Genomic DNA, 17,772 nt, shown 5'->3' with positions numbered 1-17,772 from the left:
ACTTACAAATGGTTGAGATGGTATATTTTATGTGTATTTTACCACAAAAAAAATAAAAACCAAAAAAAAAAAAAGAAAGAAAATGATGATGACACAGCCTCATCCCCCAGTCTGATTCAGTGGGACTGGGGTCACCAGTGACCCTAATACGCAGCCAGAGTGGGGACCACTGGTTTAGCTGAGAGGGTGCCATATGGGGAAACCTGGTACTCTGAGCACAGCTAAACCTCTCTTCGTTTCCAAACAGACTTTGCTTTGGTTTGGTTTTAATTTCATTTTATCAGAAGGGAAACCTCCACAATAAGTAAGACATATTCATTGTAGAAAATTTGGCAAAGTCCAAAAAACAGAAATCATAATCCCATCAATGGGAGTAACCATTATTAAATTCAGGGATATTCTGAGGCTGGCCCCGTGGCCGAGTGGTTAAGTTCGCGCACTCCGCTGCAGGCGGCCCAGTGTTTTGTTGGTTCGAATCCTGGGCGCGGACATGGTGCTGCTCATCAAACCATGCTGAGGCAGCGTCCCACGTGCCACAACTGGAAGGACCCACAACGAAGAATATACAACTATGTACCGGGGGGCTTTGGGGAGAAAAAGGAAAAATAAAATCTTAAAAAAAAAAAAAAATTTATAAATTCAGGGATATTCTGGTCCTTCTACTGTTATATGTGAAATATGTTTATAGATATATTATAGAAATCCTTGTATATTCTTATACATATATACTTTTGCACTTTTTTTTTAACAAAGTTGATGTCATACTTCACATATTGTTTTGTTTTCCCCCTTTTTAATGAATATATGGCAGTGTGTTTCAGGTCATTGAGGGCCTTCTACCTCTTGGTTTTCAGTGGCTCCATAGTGTTATTTATGTAACCTATTACTATTATTGAACATCTGGATTGTTTCCCAGTTTTTCACAATCATAGTCAATGTTGGCTTGAATATCTTTATAGAAAAAATATAATTTTAAACATCCTTCTTGTTGTTTCTGGTTTGGTAGTTGAAAAACTTTTTTTAAAATTCATGCTTATTTTTTAGTTGAATACTTTTGTTTCCATCTTATTTATTTGTTTATTTATTTTGAGGCACATCAGCCCTGAGCTAACATCCATGCCTATCTTCCTCTACTTTATATGTGAGATGCCTACCACAGCATGGCTTGCCCCGGGATCTGAACCGGTGAACCCTTGGACCACCAAAGTGGAACATGCACACTTAACTGCTGTGCCACCGGGCCGGCCCTGAAAAATTTTTTTTGATATTTTTTTTTTCTAGTGAACATTTTCCTATGCTTGCTGTCATTAGCTTTTAAATTATAATCTGTGTAGCGCCTAGGTAGTTCTCTTTCGTCTTTTCCTGGGTTTTGTTTCCCACTCTTCTTTTTCTTTCTGTAATGTAATATCAGAGAATCATGAACTTTTACAGGTAAGGTCCTAAAGGTTAAGTGATTTGATCAGAGTCACGCAGAAAATTAAGTAACAGAACAAAGATTTGAACGCAACTTTACTCGTCTTTTCATTTTTCCTCCTTCCAGTAGATGCATATTGCTAATATTCTGAAGTCTCCATGCAAGAAGCTTCTGCAGCTTTTTATGGAGCACTAAGTCGTTTGTGCTTTTGTGGCAGAGAACTCGTTGCCCAGAAAGTAGCCTTAGCAGAGTGTGCCCTTCACTAATGACCAGGGTGCTGCTTTGCTGTTCCAGGAGCCATGTTTGACCAGGACTGTGGGAAGCTCGTGTTCATGCTGGAGGCTCTTGTGAGGAGATGAGTTGGTGAACAGAGAAGTTGGCATGAAGATGCTCCCAGGAGTGGGCGTGTTTGGGACCGGCAGCTCCGCCCGGGTTCTGGTCCCGCTGCTGAGGGCAGAAGGGTTCACTGTGGAGGCCCTGTGGGGGAAGACTGAGGAGGAGGCGAAGCAGCTTGCTGAGGAGATGAACATCACCTTCTACACCAGTCGGACTGATGACGTCTTGCTGCATCAAGATGTGGATCTGGTGTGCATCAACATCCCCCCTCCACTCACCCGGCAAATATCTGTGAAGGCTCTAGGTACGGACAGTCAGGCCATAGCAAGGGCAGATTGTATCTCCCTCTGGGTGGTCCTTCTTGCACTTGGGCCTGCAGGTAGTAGTACTCTGGGATAGCACTTACTCCTGGAGCAGTGCTGGGGAGGGCACATTGAGGGGGTCTTACAGCTGTCAGAGGAAGTGCTCCAGTGGCTGGGAAAGATGCAGCCTTCACCACTTCCCATAAGTAAATCCCTGAGCAAAAATTAGACAAATACCTTAAGAGTTGGCCTGTCACTGGGGCTGGAGATTATTACGTTTCAGGCAATGTAAAGTTTGCCTCTGTGAAGTCAGAGTTTCAAAGACCTGGGCACTGGGAAATTAGTTGTGATTGATGCATTTGTTCTTCCATTTTTGTGGCGTGCAGCACCACAGGAAGGAGAGGAGGGTGTGTCACAGCCTACCATTTTCCATGTTTTGTCAGTCCTTGATTAGATTGAGTGCACACCCTTCCTGCCAAACTTTGAGATCTTGTATGCCAGAGGGTAGGAAGGCTCTCTGACCGTCCTAGGCTTCCCTGACAGGATCCACGGGACAGCCTGCTCACATCTCTGCTCCCTTGGGAAGCAGTTGGCTCAGCAACCTCCTACCCCTGGTAGGCCTGGTTTGTTGAGCTATTCTCCTTCAGTTCCTGTTGGGCTTCTCTTTCCTGGCAACTGTAGGTAAATTCTTCTCTTTGTCTTATATAAATCAGAATCTAAATTTAATAGGAAGTAAAACCAGTAAACATTCATCCAGCAATTATTTTTTGTAATGCCTCCTGTTTGCTAGACACTGTCCTGATGTCATTCTGGACATTCAAAGGAGGGTTGGATCAGAGCTCTCCCTGCTTTCACAGCCCCATTGAAGAGACTAGAAATAACACACACTACAAGGTAAATGAGAAAAGACTTAAGTAACAATTCAGGTATCATGTAATTAATTGACAGAGTAATTGTTTTATGTAAGGTGATAGGAACCAAGTGTCTCTCTGATGCAGCGAGAGATCTCTGGGTCCAGGAACTGATATACCATGAAGCTGACCATCACTCCTGGCCACTATCATGGTGGAGATCTGCTACTTGTCTCTCCCTGGTTCAGAGGATGAGAGGATGTCTGTCACCTCTGGCCTAATGGGTTGGGAAGGATAAATGTTCGTTGAAGTGAGCAAGAATGTGAGTCTATCTGATTGTTGATTTGGGGCATGTAAGTTTTAGCCAAAAAATTATAGATGGTTTGTCTTTTCCAGAGAGCTCTCTCTGAGCATGTGTGACATTGGAGCTATTATTCATTGGCCCTGGATTCTTAGGAGGGCAGATAATGGCTCCTAGATTGAGTTTAGAACTAAGTAGACCTAAGCTGACACTTTAACAGAGGGCTAGTTTCAAGGGGAATCAAGCTACCATTGTCACTTGACTTCTTGCCATCTCTTGTGGCATGAATGCAGGTTAGTGAGGCCAGGTGTGTCCAGAGGCAGAGTTTTAGAGGCTCTCGGTCTTCTTGAATGTTAAATTCTCTGCTAGAGACCATTTCCAAGCCGTGTAGAAACATAGAGGAAACCTCAGAGTTCTTTGGCCATAAACCTGCTGTTTTCTGGTTCCTGGGACAGGAAAACGCTACATTTTGGGCCATTTAATATAAACAGGAAGGACAGGGATGAACAGAGGCTTCTGGGATCTTGTGTCCCCACCCTCAGTGAAGCAGGGGTGTCAGCCTTCTCTCCGCATCTCTGTTGTTAGGAGGAGGAGGGTGTGAATGAGGGTCCTTGATCTGTTCTTGCAGGTACATGATCCCAGGGCCCAGTTGGTGGGGCTGGAAGAGCTCCTGTCAGCTGGACCTGCCCTTAGGCACTGCCCACTCGGGCCCCAATGGAGTCACTGAGCCTGTTGTGACCATAAAGTTCATTCCCTGTGTGCTCTCACTTTTTTTGTGTCAGAATTCTGGCTTGACTTTAGCACATATGGAAGAAGCCAGGAAAGCTCCTCCAGTTTTCCCAAAGGACTAAGCATGAGTGCATGAATTGCTGTAAGCAGAGCACCAAACTGACCTTGACATCCGACCCCACTTCTAGTCCTATTTCTGTCCCTCTCAACGTCTATGGGCCCCCGTGAAATGGAGATATCATCCAGCCTTTCCAGCATGATATATGACTGCCTCCAAGTGCTGCAAGAAAGACAGTGGCATCACATTACAAGGGAAAGCCAGGTTTTCCTGTTGTCCCAAGTGGAAGAGCAGGTTTATTTAAGGTAAATTCATTTTAAAAGTAAATAGGATTCTCCTCTGGATATTCATTAGGAAAAGGTTGACTGAGTTGAATGTAGCCTAGAAATGAAACTAACCATTCAAAGTCATCTCAGATGTGAAAAACTTTTCTGTGGGTTAGTGGAACATGTTTAAATTAATACCTTGAAAGCGGGACCCATTCTTTCCACTGTAAAGCTCTGACAGTGTCTGATTCTTGTACACAGTTTAGATGAGGAACAGGACAGGCACATGAAATGATAATTGCAAAAATGCAAGGTTTTTAAAAGTCCTCAGGGCCAGCCCCAGTGGCCTAGTGGTTAAGTTCGGTGCACTCTGCTTTAGTGACCTGGGTTCACTTCCTGGGCATGGACCTACACCACTTGTCTGTCAGTGGCCATGCTGTTGCAGCAGCTCACATACAAAAAGAGGAAGATTGGCAACAGATGTTAGCTCAGGGCCAATCTTCCTCAGCAAAAATAAATAAATAAAAATAAAAGTCCTCATTGGGCCAGCCCGGTGGCATAGTGGTTAAGTTCACACGTTCTGCTTCTCAGTGGCCCAGGGTTCGCTGGTTCAGATCCCGGGTGCAGACCTGGCACCACTTGGCAAAAGCCATGCTGTGGTAGGCATCCCACGTATAAAGTAGAGGAAGATGGGCATGGATGTTAGCTCAGGGCCAATCTTCCTCAGCAAAAAGCGGAGGATTGGCAGTAGTTAGCTCAGGGCTAATCTTCCTCAAAAAAAATAAATAAAATAAAAGTCCTGAGAGTCAATATCCCAAAAGACCTTCAGTGCCATTCCACGTGACCATGTATTCCCATGTGTAAATCTCTATATAGGCATGAGAACATTTTTTCCTGTGTTTTTCTTCCCACATAGGTCTCTCCCTTTTTTTTTTTTTTTTCTGTTATTGGGTCTGTGTCTCTTTTTTTCATTAAGGATATAAGCTTTAGATTCTTGATCTTTTTAGAGCTGAAAAAAAGTCATAATTACTTAGCTCTACAGCTGTGGAAGTACTCTAATTTTAGATCAGCTCTTCCACATCTTGAACCGGTGAGAAGTTATCGCAATGATCTGAAGCCTCTATTTAGTGAAGGATCCTTCTTGCATTGTGCTATGCTACGCATCATAAAAGATAAGTCACAGAAACTGAGAGGCAATAATGTGAGGCATACAGCACTGATAACAGATTTGCAGGTATAAGGACGTGTATGACATAGATTCTTCTAAAACTTTTCATACCAGTCAGTATTACTGTGTTTTCTTTTTCTGGAATTCATAGGCATAAAATCAGAGAAATGTCAGGCCTGTAGGGGTTGTGGAGAGAGTGTCTAGTCCAGAGGTTCTCAGAGTAAGGTCCCTGGACCAGCAGCATCAGCATCACCTGGGAACTTGTTATAAATCCAAACTCTCAGGCCCCATCACAGACCTTCTGAATCTCTGGGGGGAGGCCTAGCAACCTGTGTTTGAACAAGCCTTCCGGGTGATTCTGATTCTGATGCACAAGATTGAGAACCACTGATCAATCCAATGTATTCATTTTCAGTAACAGAAACTGAGGCCCAGGAACGTTAAGGTTATGTCTCACGATGTGTTAGCGCTATAGGCAAAATTGCTTTTTCCTCAGCTTGTTAGATCATTATATTTTTACCCCATCTCTGAGGCCATAAAGATTGTTTCTTGCCCTCATTCTGATTTTTTCCTAAAATTAATTCTTGGACTTACCCTCCAGAGGTATACTTCTCGTATCACAACTCTTTCTATAGCATCTTATTTTCTACTTTTGTTTGACCTTTTTTTTTCCTTCCACCTCAGATTTCATTCTTAAAGCTTTCCCATGAATTCCTTAGAAGAGAGAGAGGAACCCTAATATGTTTTATGTCTCAGTTCAGAAGTGGTTTAGAAAAATATTTTTCAATGTGCGAGGTGTGCCAGCATCTTTGCCACAGTTGAATGTTTTCTTAAATCTGTCACTGAAAGGTGAGTTTCTGTACCCAGTTCTTGGCACTTGTGTGCTTCATTAGAAAAACGCTGAGTTTGCCAACCCTTTCCCATGGGTTCTTGAAATAACAAGAGATCATTCCTCAAGCAACGTGACCCAGATAATTTAATCCCAAGAACACCAGTCCCTTGGGATGCCTTCTCTGACCCTCAGTCTGGGTCAAGCCCCTGCTATATGCTCTTATATTATTACCGTTTATATCGTCTTCACTGGATTTATCACAAGTCTAGTTCTACATGTAGTTATATGATAATTTGATTAATGGCAGTCTCTCTCACTAAACTGTAAGCTGTCTGAAGGTAGAAACCATGCCAGATGTTGTATCCCCAGTGCTTGGCACAGGGCCTGGCACACTGGTTGAATGAAGGCATTCACAAATTCTACCCATGCAAGTCCAGTCTGCTTGTTTCAGCCTGGGGACTAATACGGGCCTGCAATCCAGGAAAGAGTAGAGAATGGGCCGTGGGCAAGAATGATTCAGTCTGGTGGTTTTCAAACTTATTTTTCTGATAGCGGAACATTTTTTGTTAAAAAAAAAAAAGGTAGAATCCTTGAATTTTATAAAACATAATAGTGATGGTTTTCCTGGGCTGCTTCTCTACCCTGCTGTTTAAAATCATTTATCTAGTCCCAGGCCTCTAGATAAGGAAATGGTGTCCTGGACCCAGAGCTGTCAATCTGTGATGTGTTACTAGGGAACAAAGAGGTAGTCTGAGGCAGCTTCTCGGGCTTCTTGTGCTCAAGGGCACTTCACTCCTAGGTAGTCTGGGGAGTATGAACTGGAGAGAGGCTTGCAGCTTGAAACTTGTTCACACTCCAGAAAATCTGAACTAATAAGCACTTAGCATCCGTGTTTTCTCCATTCCCTGAAGACAAAAAGCAGTTTTCAGTTTCTTTAATTTCTCCTTTGACTTCCTAGCAAGAAAGCTAGATAAACTTACATAAATATGTCTTTCACAGCAACCCAAGTCTTCCTAAAGGTGAAGACCCTGTACACCTGGCCTACAGGAACCTGTTTAACTCAAGATAGGCTTTAGCTCCCTCATTGATAATACTACTGAGTCCTAAGTTCAAAAGCTCTCCTGTTGTTCGGGCTCAAGAAAGGAGGTCTCTCCCCCTTCCCTGACCTCTCATGGCATGAAGCAGAGATTGCTTATCCTAGTTTTAATACCACCAAACTCCCAGTGGCCACAAAAGTCCTTTTCCTCCCAGCCTACCTGCTCTCCACCCCGCACTGCAATGTTCACCCCCACCCCTGCAGTGAGTAGTTACAGCATGAAACCTCTGGGTTGACCAGAGCTGCAACTCTCAGATGGGGTATTTGTGTCTGAGAACCTATTTTCCTCATTATTTCCCTGGTCAGCCATATGCGTTCCACAGCCAAGTGGCAAAATTCTCACCCAGTATTGTGATTCTTCTGTCCCCAATCCTAAAATCCCACAGGTATGGGGAAGCATTGGAGACTCTCCAAGAGCAGACAGTGATAGCAATCAGGGCTACTTTCCCTGCAGGGCGCCCTCCTGCTGGACCCCGGTGTGAGGGCCTCTCCCCTTGCCTTGGCCCCCTGACCTATCCACACTGCTCCCTTCCCTGGTCATGTGACATTTGGCTAACCATTCTCCTTTTGTCCTGCCAGCATCTGTTGTAAAGCTTTTGTTGTTATTTAAAGAAGAGCAGGAAATTTAAGAGTTTTGTAAAGTGAAGAGATTGAATTATATCATAGGCTACTGATCCACGTGTTCCTCCTGGCTATAGGACTGAGGTTCATGACACTGGGAGTTCATGTCTGAGAATCCCATATGTGCAAATGGCAAATGCTTGTGGGGTTCTTGAGGGTCAGGGTAGCTGGGGAGGGGAGAGGAAGTGAGAGGAGCTTGGAAGGATTGGCCAAAAGTACCACAGTATCTCTGATGGACTTTTTCAGAATGTGATTCCAAAGGGCTGGGCTGGGCCTATCTCTGTGAGAGACCTGATAAACAATACATATAGTAAGAAAACTCATGCATGTTCGTGTTGATTTTAAAACTTCTTTTTTAAAAATCAAATTTTTAAAATACTGAACGTCAAAATTATTGGCCTAGAAAACATAGCTTTCATGTGAGTCTTAAAATATAAGTCACAGTGGGCCATTTTTTTCTGTATTTATGATGTCTGCTGGGTCTCTCCCATGGTGATGGTAATAAAATGTACCGTTGACAGAGCTGTACTGGGCCAGGCACTTTACATATATTGCCTCATTTGACTTAGTCTTCTCTTCTACCCTGCAGGTGAATATGACTCCCATTTTACAGTGTAGTAAACCCACGCCCAGAGAGATTTAGGAATTTCCAGGTCTTGGGGCCAGCCCCATGGCCAAGTGGTTAAGTCGTGTGCTCCTCTGCGGCTGCCCAGGGTTTCACTGGTTTGGATCCTGGCGCGGACATGGCATTGCTCGTTAGCCCACATTGAGGCGGCGTCCCACGTGCCACAAATAGAAGGACCTGCGACTAAGATATACAACTATGTACCGGGGGATATGGGGAAATAAAGCAGAAAAAAAAGATTGGCAACAGTTATTAGCTCAGGTGCCAATCTTTACAATAAAAAAAAAAGAAGAAGAAATATCCCAGGTCATTCAGCAGTGAAGTGAGAGAACCAGTATTTGAACACAGAAATGTCTGGCTCCAAAGCTTGAGTTCATGACCAATAAGTGGCCCTTCCTGGGAGTCAATTGTCATGGGGCTTATCCATCATGTGGGACATCAGTCATTTGTATAGTTTTCTTATTTTTTGTTGCAAGAGTTACTGCCTATGGTTACCATGGTTTCTGCTGCAAGGTGGCCAGATGAGTTCCCCCCCTGAGCCTGTATGATCAGAATCCATGTCCATCAGAGGAAGCTGCAACCTGCATTGGGCTACCAGAAATTATCTGTGTCCCAGCCATTGCCCCATCTGAAAGCACTCAGAAAACTTTCAGGGGACCAAGGGGATGAACACCAGGGTTATTGGAGATGCACATACCCAGAAAAGGCACAGTATTGACCTGGTTGCCTGGAGATATGGGCATCCAGGCTTGGAGGCTGCCCCTCCAACTGGAAGTGCCTGTGGAGTGTGAGAGTAGAGCCCAGGATGCCATTGGAGGAGAAGCCTAACTGTGCACCTTGTCCAAGATGGTCTTTAGCTGGAAGAGTAAAGCACACAAGGTAGTCCAGCCCAAGACACTGAGGCCTGGCCCTGCCTGTCAGTCCTCTGTTTAGCTGTTGTTGCCTCTCCATGATCACCAGGCCCTTGTGCACAACAGCCCCCTTCTCACATTCAGTGGCTACAGCAGAGTGAGGAAAGGTGGGAACCGTAGTAGGCAAAGAGATCAAAAAGAAAATTTTGGGGTGGTGCGCAGACCATGTATGTCCTGTGGGTAGGCCACTGTAAGGACTTTGGCTTTTTATTCTGAATGAGGTGAGAGGCCATGAGAGGGTTTTATGCAAAGCAGAGTTATGCTGTGATCCATCTTAAGTTTCAACAGAATTGCCTTGGCTGCTGTGTTGAGAAGAGACTGAGGGAGACCAGTTAAGTTACTGTTGCAATAATCCAGGCAAAAAGAGAGTGGCAGCTTGGATGAGGAAGGTGGCAGTGGTAGTAGTGAGAACTTGTTAGATTCTGGATATAGTTTGAAGGCTAAGCCAACAGGATTTACTGATGATTGAAAGTGGGATGTGAGAAGTGACTCCAGTGATTTTGACTTGAGAAACCGGGAGAATGGAGTTGCCGTTGACTGAGATGGGGAAGATTTGGGGAGGGGAGTATCAAAAAAGAGCTCAGTTTTGGATTCCACCCCCGTCCCCCCCCCCACCCCCCCTTGAATATCTTTGTGAGTGATACTACCAACCATCTGTCCAGTTTCCCACATTGCTTATAGGTGCTATGTAACCACTCCAGCCCATTTCCTAGCGTGTACCCAGGACTTCAGGAATTCCAACTCTTGGCCCTTTCCTACCTGAGTGCCTTTGCACATGTAGTTCCCTCTGTCTGGATGCCCTTTCTCCCTTATGCTCCCTGGAACATCTGCTCCCTTTAAGATAACCCAGTGTCACTCCCCTATGAAGCCTTCCCTGATCCTGCCATCTGCAGGGAGAATTGCTCGGTATTCTCACCAGACCTTGAGTTTATTCCCTCAAGAAGCCCATGACTTCTTGGGGGGAATTGGGGTAGTGGGGTTTGAGTAGCCTACCATGGGCAGTGTCTGTACAGCGAGTAATGGAATAACTGGATGTTTTCACCTTTCCCCAGCTTTCCATCACCAATAAACCTGTGTGTGTCTAGTCCATACTGCTTTTTGGGCTTTGAAAGTTTTCCATTGAAGGTATTAGCATAGGGCTTCCTTCTACTTGAACCACCCCAAGCTCACAGGAATACCCCAGGTGTTGGTGTCTTATGGCTGCTTGTACCTGCATGAGCTTTCTTCTTAAAACATGGAGGAGTATTCATCTTTTTATTTTACTCATATAGAAGCTGCTCAGTCCTCTAGCTCTCTCTCTTCAGGGCTTTGTCTAGCTTTGGTTTGCTCTCTGAGTGCCTCCTAGCTGCAGTGTAGTCAGAATGGGTATGAGGATAGAAAAGATGGTTTCACTCCCTTTCGGCTCTAGTTTTCTGGCCTTTTTTTTTTTTTTTTTTAAGAAGATTAGCCCTGAGCTAACTGCTGTCAATCCTTCTCTTTTTGCTGAGGAAGACTGGCCCTGAGCTAACATCCATGCTCATCTTCCTCTACTTTATACATGGGACGCCTGCCACAGCATGGCTTGCCAAGCGGTGCGACATCTGCACCTGGAATCCAAACTGGTGAGCCCCGGGCCGCCGAGAAGCAGAACGTGTGAACTTAACCCCTGCACCACCAGGCCAGCCCCATTCTGGCCTTTTGATTACACTAACTTTGTTGGAGCAGTGTTTTCAGAGAATGATCTGCAGGGAATCTTAGAGCCCTTTCTGCAGTTACAACTGAGAGTGCAAAGCCCATCCCCTGGAATATAGATTAGATTTTCTTGCCTCAAGCTAGTGATCTAATAAATACATAAAAGTATATAGGCATGTCCAAGAAGCATGTCCACCTCTCCAGCCCACTTGTATTCGACAGTGTTCTCCAGAGAAACAGAACCAATAGGATATATATAGAAAGAGAGAGATAGAGATTTATTTTAAGGAATTGGCTCATGTGATTGTAGGAGCTGATGTCTGAAATCTGCAAGGTGGGGCAACAGGATGGAAATTTCAGCAAGAGTTGATGTTGTAGACTTGCATCTGGAGCCAGAATTCCTTCCTCTTTGGGAAACCTGTCTTTTTTCTTAAGGCTTTCAACTAATTAGGTGAGGCCCACCCACATTATGGAGGGTAATCTGCTTTATTCAAAGTCTACTGGTTTAAATGTTAATCACATCTGAAAAAAAAAATCCTTCCTAGCAATATCTAGACTGATGTTTGATGGGCATTGTAGCCTGGACAGTTGATACATAAAATTAACCATCAATACCATCTCTTTTTACTTCCCATTCCTGGTTTGCGCCTTCTGCCTCTACTGCTTTCATTTTCCCTTAAGAACTTAACGCTGCTGCCTCCAGCCCATACTCTTTCTCCAGTCCCAGTCACTGGGTACCGTTTTCATCTGAAGTGAGTCACCTTTCCTCTTGTCCCAGGCTACCGTCTGGTCTCATAGGAGGCTTTCCTGAATCTGTCTGCCTTCAAGAAGTGAGTTGGGGGTTTTTACCCCCAGTGTAAATGTCTTGGAACTTTGAGATTTTCTGTTGTGTTTTATTTTCAGGTATTGGGAAAAATGTGGTTTGTGAAAAGGCAGCAACCTCAGTGGATGCCTTTCGGATGGTGACAGCCTCACGCTACTACCCACAGCTGATGAGCCTGGTGGGGAACGTGCTGCGCTTCCTGCCTGCTTTTGTGCGCATGAAGCAGCTGATTGCAGAGCACTATGTGGGCGCAGTGATGATCTGCGACGCCCGCATCTACTCGGGAAGTCTGCTCAGCCCCAATTATGGCTGGATCTGCGACGAGCTCATGGGCGGTGGGGGCCTTCACACCATGGGTACCTACATTGTGGACCTGCTGACCCACCTGACTGGCCGGAGAGCTGAGAAGGTGCATGGGCTGCTCAAGACCTTCGTGAGGCAGAATGCAGCCATCCGTGGCATCCGGCATGTCACCAGTGATGACTTCTGCTTCTTCCAGATGCTCATGGGTGGGGGGGTGTGCAGCACAGTAACACTTAACTTCAACATGCCAGGTGCCTTTGTGCACGAGGTCATGGTGGTGGGCTCTGCGGGACGCCTTGTGGCCCGGGGAGCTGACCTCTATGGGCAAAAGAACTCTGCCACACAGGAGGAGCTGCTACTGAGGGACTCTCTGGCTGTGGGTGCAGGACTGCCTGAGCAGGGGCTCCAGGACGTCCCACTGCTCTACCTGAAGGGCATGGTCTACATGGTGCAGGCCCTGCGCCAGTCCTTCCAGGGGCAGGGGGACCGCCGCACATGGGACCACACCCCCGTCTCCATGGCTGCTTCATTTGAGGATGGGCTGTATATGCAGAGTGTGGTGGATGCCATCAAAAGGTCAAGCCGATCTGGGGAGTGGGAGGCTGTGGAGGTGCTGACAGAGGAACCCGACACCAACCAGAACCTGTGTGAAGCACTCCAGCGGAATAACCTGTGACCCTGCACATGGGCTCCCTGCCACAGGGCAAAGGGGCCAGGGAGAAACCAGGAGCCATGATGGGAGGGTTTGGCTATAGCACAGAGTATCTTTCATTTAATGAGTCAACTTGGGCAGGGTCCAGGTGAGGCCAAAGGTAACCTGGGGAAACGCCCCCTCCAGTGCTCATTTACTCCTCAGATTTGCAGGGCAGTGACCTTCCGGTTTCCATGGCTGAGAGGGCTAGCACAATGTGCATGGAGTGGAGCTGCCACCAGGTCTCTGCATAGTTAGGCTGGTGAGCAGGGCCAGCAAAAGCTTGACTTGGCGGCGGCTTCAACCTATTTGTGGTCCTAACTAGATGAGAAAGCACAGCAAGGAGCCAGCTTGGCGGATTCCTCAGGCCTGAGGAAAAATGACAAGAGCTGTGTTTCCATGTCCTTCCTGGGCTAGGGCATTTCAGGAATGGTCAGGACAGTAAGTCATCCCTCAGGGATCCGCATCTGCCCTCCTTCCCATGCAGCCAGGCCCTTCCTGCTCCAGGCTGTCCCTCCCCTGGCAGGGAGAGGGGGGTTCTTCATTAGGTGAGCTCTCAGGGGCTGTTGACCTAGGGCATAGGGCCCCTGATTTGGTGGAGAGGAGACAAGGGAGAGCTCTGGAACATCTGACAAATGTTAATAAATAAAGGAGAAAGTCTGACACTATGACATGTGGTTGTTGGTTGGTTGGTTGATAGGTTGGGTTTCTTTAATAATAGAAGACTTGTTTATTGTTATAGATTGTTTATATTTTTCTCTTTCCTCTTGACTCCACAGCAGCTTTGACCTGCTCTGGCTCCATCACAGTCTAGTAGACCATATAGGCTCCTGCCACTGCCCACACTTGTCTCCCAGCTTATTCCCTCATGGCCAAATTCCAGGAGCCCTCCAAAGAAAAATCCTTCCTCAGGGAAGTCAAGGACTCAAGACTTCCTGATGGGGGCCTGTTGGGCCTGCCATTTCAGTGAGATAGTGGGAGAGTTTGGGGCCTCCTTGAGCTGATTCCGTTCCTGAAACGATGGAGTTGGCTCCAGGGGACCCCTGGGAGAGGGGAGGTGAGGAGTGGTCCCAGGAAGGCTGGATGGCATGAACTTGAGGAGGAAGGCCTCACACGCTGCCCCTTGGGGTGCATATAGCCGAACACTGCCTGGTCCAACCAACCACACCAGCTGTGCTTTTCTTGTGTTCTACACAGGGATAGCCTTTTAACCATGTCCCTCAGGTGGAGTCGAGTGGTGGGAAAGGACACATCCACCCCCTTTGTTTCTTCTGCCAGCCTGCAAGGATTAACCAAACTCTTTCCCTTCTCTACACTTCCCTTTCTCTGCCCTCTCTTGGGCTCCTTGCCAGAAAGAGAAAGGCCCAGAGAGGGCTCCCTCTTCCTCTTGGCACCCTTTATCGAAGTCACCAGGCCTGTTTTCCTGTATTGTTCTGGTTTCAGACCTTGTCCTTGTGAGACAAAATAACAATGGCTGGTGTTGGAGTATGCTTATTGCATGCTGGGCCCCCTGGGGTAGATACTTCATGTGTATTATTCATTTAATATCCAAAGTACAATATGAGGTACTACTATTAATATTGTCATTCTTCACATCAGAAAACTGAGGCAGAGAGAAACAAAGTTACCTGCCTTTTGTGAGTTATAAGTGATGGTGCCAGGAGCCTGGTCAGGGTTATCTGACTACAGAGCCTGACCTTGAACTACTTTTTCCCCAGCACTTATGGCTTCTCAGCCTCTGAGTGCCCAGGCATTTCACCTCTCTGCTCTGGTCCCCATCCAATTTACTGCCTTCTCTGCAACAGGAATCTCAGCCTGATCTGACCTAGGAGGCAGACTGTAGAGAGAGAGCTCCACCAGACCAGACACTGGTAGAGTTGAAGGAGAAGCTGCCCCCTTCCTCCTGGGGACAATCAGCTCAGCTCCAGATCAGTCCCTGTGTGTGTTACTAGGACATTTGTGGGGGAAGTTTAAATTTTTTTAATTCTTTTTTCCTTCTTCTCCCCAGAGTCCCCCAGTACATAGTTGTGTATTCTAGTTGTGGCATGTGGGATGCCACCTCAGCATGACCTGATGAGCGGTGCCATGTCCACACCCAGGATCTGAACTGGCAAAACCCTGGGCCACCAAAGTGAAGTGCGCCAACTTAACCACCCTGCTGTGGGGCCGGCCCTGTACTAGGATGTTTAAATCCCTCCTAAATTTGGGAATTGACCAAGAAGGCACATGCATCCATTGTGTTTGACTCAGATGTTCCTTAAGAAAGGGCCATCTTGCAGACCCACAGTGGAACTTCTTAGGTTTTTCAGGACTCTGCAGCAAACCTCTTGTTTACAAAGATGGATTCCTAGAAGTCCTGGGGCAGACTGCAGTGGGCTTATTGAGGACCCCAGGTCCTCTGTTGGCACTCCCCAGAGCCAGACCCATGGCCGTCTCTCAGACATCTTTGCCTTTGTATGTGTCTTGGGTTGGTCCGGGAGAGGAGATGTATCTTGAAGTGGCCCAGATGCCTGTGGCTAAGGAAGCCAGCAGGGTGCTTGTCCCCAGGGGCGACTGAGCCCAACTGGTTCCAGGCTTGTCCTGCAGTGCCCCCTCCTGGAGGTAGGCAGCATCACCTCCCATGGCCTATTTCCCAAATCTCAGGATCTTCCTTGGGTCAAAAATAAATATAAGTTTTTCCAAACCAGTGAAAATGCAGTTAGCTTTACCTCTCTGATAGAGCAACTAGAAAAGAACTCCAAAATACCTGTTGCTTATTTTCCAACCCCCAACCAAATCTAGGCCTCATACTCACCCAGACAATGGCAGCAGTCTCCTGCCTGTCCCCAGTCTCCCTCGTTCTGCCCTTCACACTGCTGCCCAAACGACCTCTTCCAAAATGTCAGGCCAAGATCCCTCCTTGCCTTCACCCCTCTGATCACTCCCAGACTCACCCAACCTGGTCTCCTGATGGCCATGCCTCTGCTTCAGCCACCCTATGTGGCCCTCCTGCATGAGGCCAACATCTTTCACACTAGCAAGGCTTCATCCCTGCCATAGCCTCTGCCTGGAAGGCCACCCAACTCTCTCCAGGAGTCAGCTGGAGGGCTACCTCTTCACCACTTCTCCCCTAGGCAAAGTGTCAGTCACCCCCATCACCTGTGGTCCCATGGCCTTGGTCCTTAGCTCTTCCATGGCACCTGTCTCCCTATATCATGCTGTCTCAGCATTTCCCCCTGAGAGTGAGCTTCTAGGAGCAGTAGTGGTGACTTGTACCTTTCTGTGACTCCTATCTCCCACCCTCCTTAGACAAGCCTGTCAGGTAATCGGCCTCAGGAAATGTAGACTGGTTCTTTCTAATATGGTTACTATTTTCTGTATCACCTGTTGAAAGATAAGAACAGTGCTTCCTTATCAGTGCTGACCTGGCCCACACCTCTATCCCTGGAGACCATACAGAGAAAGCATCTGCTTGGCCTTCTTGGGTCAGGCCTTAGCCAGAGAGCTCCCAGGTCCACAGATCTGCAGAGCTCTGGAAAGGGCAGGGCCTCCCTGGGGCCCAGGGTGTGGTCTCATGCAAGGCCACTTCTCTCCAGGCCTCTGCTTCCTCAGCCATAGTGAGGAGGTCAAGCTCATTTATCTGAAGAGCCCTCTACCTCTGAAAAATCCCAGAGAATCCATGTTCATCCCTATAGACAGTATCTCCTGGGGTGGTAAAATCACTCCCCAGGGAAAAATGTAGGCGGAAAGAAGAAATATCCTCATCCCATGGCTTGCCCTGTGGCTTTGCCATGGGGCTGGTGAGCATCTAAGTGACCCCTAAAGGAGGCAGCAGCCTAGGACGGTCCCCATTTTCTTCCTACATCTTCCATCTGGGCCTGCCCACCCCATCCCTTCTGATGACCTTACCAGGCCATTATTCCAGGGTTCCCACACATGGTTCTGGACTTTGGATGGCCTCAGCCTTTCAGATCCTGACCTGTCCCTCTGCAGCTTCCTCAGCTCCCCACCTTGGTCTCCTGATCTTGATGCCTTTATGGGGGCCCTCTGCTTGGTGATGTAATGTGGTGATGTGTGCCCTTGGGAGTTCACAGTCTAGTCCTGGAGACAATTATAACCCACAGTGATAGTATATGTAGATGCTACAATGCAGGGCAATACTGGGTGCTGCCTAACTCAGCAGGAAGCAAGATGCCTGGAGTCTTCGAGGGTACGTGTGCACTAGCTGGGTGGAGGGATGAGAGAATAAAGGCATTTCAGACAGGAGAAGCCCCACGTGCAGAGTGAAGGTAAGAAAAGGTGTGGCTGGTCAGGGAATTACAGGCAGCTGGGGCAAGAGGAGCAGGGTGCTAGAGGGGAAGCAACACCATCAGGGATTCAGGGGTATGTAGCAGGATTGCTGGGGCAAGGGACCACAGGCAGGGAGACTAGTGAGCTCTTGCCCAGAGATGACAGTGTCCCAGGCAAGGGTGCTGACCATGGGGTCCAAGAGGGTCTCAGTCTGAGAGGGTAGATTTACCAGCCTTGATACCTGATTAGCTTGTAGGAGTCAATGAGCAGGATAAGGTCTGAGGTCTAGGGTGACACTCAGGATTTTGGCTTGAACATTTGTGTAGATGAGATACAGGAGGGAAAGCAGGTTGGAGGGGGGAGAAATTATTCATTTAATTTGGAATTCCCTGTGTTGAAGGTGTCTCAGGGACATGTAGGAAGATCAGGAGGCAGCAGGATATGAGGGTTTCCAAAATAACACTGGCTGCCTCCTCCCGGAGACCCCTGAGGGCAAGAAGCAGCA

General features: G+C 47.1%; 1 protein-coding gene across 7 annotated transcripts in view; it reads left to right on the top strand.

Annotated features, from left to right (window-relative positions):
• GFOD2 (Gfo/Idh/MocA-like oxidoreductase domain containing 2) overlaps positions 1–13,666 on the top strand; it is a 40,728-nt gene extending 27,062 nt beyond the window's left edge. For 3 of the 7 annotated variants that reach the window (XM_070613721.1, XM_008509534.2, XM_008509541.2), the window contains exons 2-3: positions 1,709–2,054; positions 12,085–13,666. In XM_070613721.1, the coding sequence (XP_070469822.1) occupies positions 1,796–2,054; positions 12,085–12,983 (1,158 nt within the window). In that variant the 5' untranslated portion in view covers positions 1,709–1,795 and the 3' untranslated portion in view covers positions 12,984–13,666. The remainder of the gene's footprint in view (positions 1–1,708; positions 2,055–12,084) is intronic. The other 4 variants (XM_070613722.1, XM_070613724.1, XM_070613725.1 and 1 more) reach the window with 2 other exon arrangements.
• Positions 13,667–17,772: the final 4,106 nt, after the last annotated feature.

The sequence above is a fragment of the Equus przewalskii genome, chromosome 3, assembly GCF_037783145.1.
Source record: "Equus przewalskii isolate Varuska chromosome 3, EquPr2, whole genome shotgun sequence".
Taxonomy (NCBI): Eukaryota; Metazoa; Chordata; class Mammalia; order Perissodactyla; family Equidae; genus Equus; species Equus przewalskii.
The sequence above is the reverse complement of the archived record's forward strand: the minus strand, read 5'-3'. Positions and strand labels throughout refer to the sequence as shown.